This window comes from Mercenaria mercenaria, chromosome 2, assembly GCF_021730395.1.
Source record: "Mercenaria mercenaria strain notata chromosome 2, MADL_Memer_1, whole genome shotgun sequence".
Lineage (NCBI taxonomy): Eukaryota > Metazoa > Mollusca > Bivalvia > Venerida > Veneridae > Mercenaria > Mercenaria mercenaria.
Window position 1 is genome coordinate 83,146,164 of NC_069362.1, and position 6,346 is coordinate 83,152,509.

Sequence of the window (6,346 nt, forward strand, 5' to 3'; positions counted from 1 at the left end):
TTATGCCAAAATATCTGAGAATACACCAATGCATAAAACGTACAGATCAGACAAAAAAAACAAGTGATCTGAGGACAGCGACGCTCGACTATTCAACAGCCTTGTCAATCGAACGAGTACTTAAGTCGAAAAAGGGGCAGAGTTTTGAAAAAAAATCAAAACAGGGTTATGGAACCTGTAGAAGGCATATCAGCTTATGAAAATGGCCAATTTTGCGAATGTGTCAATCATTTCCCTAAGTGGGTACTGCGATACTAGCTGATATACAAACACTTTACAGAAAAAGTGCTAAGTCAAGCAAGAGCAGCATGTAAGTCAGCACGCTCGATATTTCTCAGTAAAGTTAAAAATGGACAAAACTCTCTCAAACTTTATACCAGAGTTATGGGGACTATTTCTTCTGGTGGAGACTTTGATAGTAAAAAACTACTTTTTGTTTTAAATCAATAGTTTTGACAGTAACAGAGATATTGGACGCTACATAACACTTAAACCTAAAAATATAATCTAAAAAAGTGCATAACTCTGTCAAAATTGACATCAGAGTTATGGGGTTTGTTTCTTCTGGTGAAGCCTTTAATAGTTAATAATTATTTTTAGATTCACCTCAATAGCTTTGAAATTAACAGTGGTATTTGACATTATTTTAAACTTAAAAATGCAAGAGGTTGTTTTGTTACAAAAACATGTATCTCCACCCCCACCCCACCCTATGTATACCTTTAGCTTTAGTGGTCATTTAATGCAGCGCAGCGGAATGTGCAGGCAATGTGCTCAACTAGACTTGGTACTGATCACTACTGTGAAGTTTCATTGAAATCCAGTCAGCAGTTTGACCTTTGATAGCCGTACACTATTTTTCTATCTTTAGTTCTGGCAACCATTTTATGCAGCGAAGCGGAACGTGTCATCAATATGCGTACCTAGGCATAGAACTTCTGTGACGTTTCGTCGACGTCCAGCCATTAGTTTGACATGTGAAAGCTGGTCATTTCTTTTTTCTATTTTTAGCTCTGGCGGCCATTTTATGCAGCGAAACGGATCATATCGGCGGTATGCACACAACTAAGCATGGTGACCTGTCAAGCCGGAGAAGACTTTTCATTTTTAGATCTGGCGGCCATTTTGTGTAGCGAAGCGGAACGTGCCGGCGATATATACCAATAGGCTTAGTACTAATCACTCCTATGGAGTTTTGTTGAAATCCTGCCAGCAGTTTGACCTGTGAAAGCCGAACAAGCTTAAAGCGGACGGAGGGACCGGTGGACATACAGGCGAACAGACAGACGGCGAAGGCAAAAGCAATATGTATCCCCTACCTATGGGGATACATATTTATAAGTGAAAAGTAGCATAAATCTGTCAAAATTGAAATCAGAGCTAGGGGGATTGTTTCTATTGGTGTAGACTTTGATAGTACTAGAAATACATTCTGCATGCCCACGGGCAAAATGTCGAGTCCGCCAGCTGTCTAAAAAGTAAAATTTAATATACTATTTGGCGGTGTCAGAACTGATTTATACTAGCACCTGTATTTGCATATGTACTTATTTTTTGACAAATGATAAATAAAGATATATATAATGTTAGTCCACACAAAACTCCTTACTAGGTACAGATAGATCCAAATACACCAAAATATTGGATGTAACATGCATGTTGTACCACAGAAAAGAAAGTTGTCTCAATTTTTCACCACGGCCAGTAATATGAAAATTTCATTATAAGCTATTTATAGTAAAGCGAAGGTAAGTAATTCTAAAAACAAGATTGTCTTATGGTATTGTACATATGTGCCAAGTTACATTAAAATCCCCTTATGCATAAAGAAGACATGTTCCAGACAATGTCATTCTTGTATCTGGCCTTTGGTGTCTAAGTGTGTGCTTGACCTTTGACCTAGGGACCTGTTCTTGCGCATGACACTGTCTCATAAAGGTGAACAACTGCTCTTGACAAGCTTCAATTTGACCTGTGACCTTGACCTCTGAGATAGGAATATGGGATTTGCGCATGACACTCCTTCTCATTGAGGTAAACATTCATGCCAAATATAAACAAATTTGGACCATGCACGTCAAAGTAATGGTCCGGACAAACTTAAATTTCACCTTTGGCATCCAACTGTGACCTTGACAATTGAGATAAAAAAACATTGGGTTTGCGAACGCCTTCTCACTGAGGTTAACATTCATGCCAAATATAAACACGATTGGTCTATGCATGTCAAAGTTATGGTCCGGACAAAATCAGACATGCTCCAATGTCATTCTTGTATCTGACGTTTGGCCTCTACGTATGACATTGACCTTTGACCTAGGGACCTGATTCTTGCGTATGAAATATGCATAAAGGTGAACATCTATGCCAAGTTACATCAAAATTCCACCATGAATGAAGAAAATTGCTCCGGACAAGCTTCAATTTGACCTTTGACCTTCAATTGTGACCTTGAACTCTGAGATAGGAATGTTGGATTTGCGCATGACACACCTTCTTATTGAGATAAATATTCTTGCCAAATATAAGCAAATTTGGTCCATGCATGTCAAAGTAATAGTCCGGACAAACTTAACTTTCACCTTTGACCTCTAACTGTGACCTTGACATCTGAGTTAAGAACGTTAGGTTTGCGCACGCCTTCTCATTGAGGTTAACATTCATGCCATATATAAACAAGATTGGTCCATGCATGTCAAAGTTATGGTCCGGACAAAATCACACGGATGCACTGACGCACGGACACACGGACGCACGCACATACACCGAAAGTGGTGACTACATCGAGCTCACCGCAAAAAAACTAGTATCAAGCCAAAAGCTTTGGTAGTAACAGAGATATTTGACTTTATTGTTAAAATGTCTTAATTAAAAAGGGGCATAGTTCTGCAAAAAATCAAATTAGAATTCTCGGAACTGTTTCTCTTGGTGAAGACGCCGATAATACACATCAACAGGACAACAAAGAAAGCAAATCATCGATCATTTATGGGTTGAATTTCAAATCCATATCCGTCAAAACCCTCCCATCTTGTCATACAACATTCCCTTGGAAAGAAGCATGTATCTGTAAAGTATAAAACAACCATTTTAATATGCAGCACTAACCCAAATATAGAATATCAATTCACTCAAATTCATTTAATTAAATTCAGTACTTAAGTCAAAATCAAATAGCAATACAAAGTATGGAGGAAATGATATCAGATATAAAAGCGTCCATTCAGCTTTATCATCACTGTTTTTCAATGATGAATATATAGTATTTCCTTGAACACATTATTGAAGAGAACTGGAACTTTCGTAATTCTAAGTAAGAAAATATGAAATAAAAAAAATCACAAAAATGCAAAATGTGTTCTCTCTAAAATATGATTTTGCATTATACAATTCACTGACTGCGTACATATTGTATACTATTCCTAATTAATCAAAGGGTAATATCTAAATGGAAAAAAAACATCCCACCGGAAAGTTACTTCTGATTAGAAACGCGCTAAATTTTAGCCATGTTGATAAATCAAAGTGCAGTAACTCATGCACATCTCCTCTTTAGAGTTAAGCTTCCTATGAAGATTTTGTGAATTCAAGGCAATGGTTGCTGATGGATACAACGGACAAGATAGCATACTAATGTTGAATTATCAAAGGACAATATCACTTTGTGAAAAGTCATTAGCCCGGGAACATCAAGATAATATGCACATTTCCTTTTAGGAGTGAGGGACGGTCCGGTGGATAGACGGAGCGGCGACTTTAAACGAGAAAATAGGGAATATATCTTTAATTACTTGAACATGAGCATTGAAAAGGTATAAAACCATGATTTCTGAAACTCCGCGCCAAAACAAAGCACTGTTAGTAGTATTGATAGAACAGGAAATGATATGACAATACTTGCGTCTATGTTGTAGACCTAGACAAGCATGCAGTCTGGTAGGGGTTTGTTGGATGAAAACATTAACTTTTTAGTGTGAGCAGGATTTTTAATGTTGTATTTGACGACCTACTTATTGACTTATCATGACCCGTTTGCGAAGTTGAACTTTAAGGTTCAGTTTATGGAATAAAACGTGTTGTATACAGAAGGGTGTTCTTTAATTAAGACTAAGTTGTTCATCCGAAATGAATGGGTTTCCAAACTTTGCATTGTAGTTATCAAAACGTTTATTCTGACAAATGTCTAATCAGGAATGTGAACTTCACATAATCGGTTGAAACACAAAATACGAAGCATTGATTTTTTCTTATCAAATTTAATTGGTGACATTAAAATCAGACGCTTTTCATTTTATCATTAAATGCTTTTTTGCTGTAGCATCACTGACATGGTTACTGACACTACAAAAACCCCGTACTGTTCGTAACCTGTCTTCCTATGGTGTTCATCAACACTTATTAAATATTTATTTTATTGTTAATCTTTCGAAAGTAATAACTGACTTCAAAAGTCAATAAATCAACTTTATTTTTCATCAACATGTTGATTTAACAATTAAATTGGAAAACCCTGATTGCAGCATCTTTATATTCAGCATCATTTCCTGTTGCTGTAACACGAAATTGAAAGATGTCATAGCAAACATGGAAGTGGTGAAAGATAAAGAATCACAAATATTTTTTTTTCAATATGGAAGGTTCACAGATGCCACATTTAATAAAGCCCACTAATTTTTCCACAAGAAAAGGTAAGTTTTGTCTTTTTAATAATGCTATTTGAAAATGTAGTGTCCGTAACCAAAGCTGACAAAATCAAAACTTGCATTTTTTACAGAAAAGTGAATAATTAACATTTCAAAGCTTATTACTATTATTGAGTAAAAGCAATTAATGTATCTGTGCAAAACTATTGTCAGATATACAAATAAAAATACAGTTCAAAAGTGCTAAAATTATTGTTTACCATCAAAATTGTACAGGTTTATATTAAAAATGTAAAGTTGTGATAATGATAATCAATATTTATTCACTTTGATAAATTTCTTCAAATGCATCATTGTTCAGATGCATGTAGCTTACAATAATGTTTCTATTTAAAATGATTCAGAGTGGCGGGGTAAAATCTGATTACGGACACTGAAGAAATGGATTGAAACCATACCATCACATAAAATATCCATTTTCCAAAATAGGTATATACTACAAGATGATTTAATATTTGACTCTTTGTTATGAGAACTCAAATTTAATACACTTACTTCTCTTTGGAAGGCGTCTATGTGTACGCCTATACATTATTTTTTCCATTGAAGACGTGATGGTCATTCCTGTTCTTTTAAAATGACCATCTGCTGTACTTCCAACGACTAATAACAAGATTTCATCTCCGCTTGCCATAATCTCAGCAAGAACTTCTTGCTTGCTTTTTTTTTCTACATTTTTATCATTGATTTCAACAATTCTGTCGTTCACAAAAAGCATGGCAGACCTTGCCGGTGAATTATGTTGGACATTTGCAATGAAATGTCCATCACTTTCCTCGGAGAGAGTGAAACCATAGCCGTCAAAATCATACCATTTTACAATGTCACATAATCTGGCACATAATGCTGGTGTTTCTGGAATGGAAAAAAAACACGCTAAATAAGTTCTGTACAATAATATAACTTATTTCCTTAAAATGATTTTATCTATTTATTATGGTGGCTGATTTTTGCCATTTAGTGTGTTCGTGTCGGCGAGGCGAAATGTCGAAGTAACGAAAACACGAAAGGTCAAAATAATGCATATTGGTTCGGGTTGGCGGGTTGAAATGTCGAAAACACGACAGGTCAAAAACAGCTTACTTTTCGTATGTTCGCCTTTCGACATTCGAGGCGAATACACGAAGTAACGAAACATTGACCGCGCAATAAGAAATTTTAGAGGCGAACACACGAACTTTTGTATCAATCACTTTTCGTGTCGGCAGGTATTAAAACATTGTGTTGTCGCCCTTCTTTTGGCGTGTCTTCGTGTATTCACCTCGAAATTTGAAAGGCGAACATACGTGAAATAAGCAGTTTTCGACTTTTGGACCTTTCGTTACTTCGACCCGCCGACACGAACACACGACAAATGTGCAATTTCGTCCAGTAGTGTATTCGTCTTCCTGTAGGCATTCGTATAACAATTACACTTATGCCGCTGGAGTAATTATGCTATCTAAATACTGTGTATTGTGTTTTAGCATTTATTAAATAATAGCTGTCTTCAAACAAAAGCCAATGATTTATATTCCATAAAAGATGTCATTCAATGATTGTGCAGATATTTTATTACTAATGTTAAATTTACATGTACATTCATTAAGCTTCTGTCAGTCTTACAGGGCATACCATTATGCCGATCTGAACTCTGAGTGCTA

The 6,346-nt window shown here is 35.9% G+C and overlaps 1 protein-coding gene across 1 annotated transcript; it reads right to left on the reverse strand.

The window, feature by feature from the left end:
- Positions 1 to 2,975: 2,975 nt before the first annotated feature.
- LOC123562316 (Na(+)/H(+) exchange regulatory cofactor NHE-RF2-like) lies at positions 2,976 to 5,811 on the reverse strand. Its single transcript, XM_053526935.1, has 3 exons — positions 5,787 to 5,811; positions 5,199 to 5,558; positions 2,976 to 3,067 (listed from the first exon to the last, which is right to left on the reverse strand). The coding sequence occupies exons 1-3, from the start codon at positions 5,809 to 5,811 to the stop codon at positions 2,976 to 2,978; spliced, it is 477 nt and encodes a 158-aa protein (XP_053382910.1).
- Between the last annotated feature and the right edge of the window lie 535 nt (positions 5,812 to 6,346).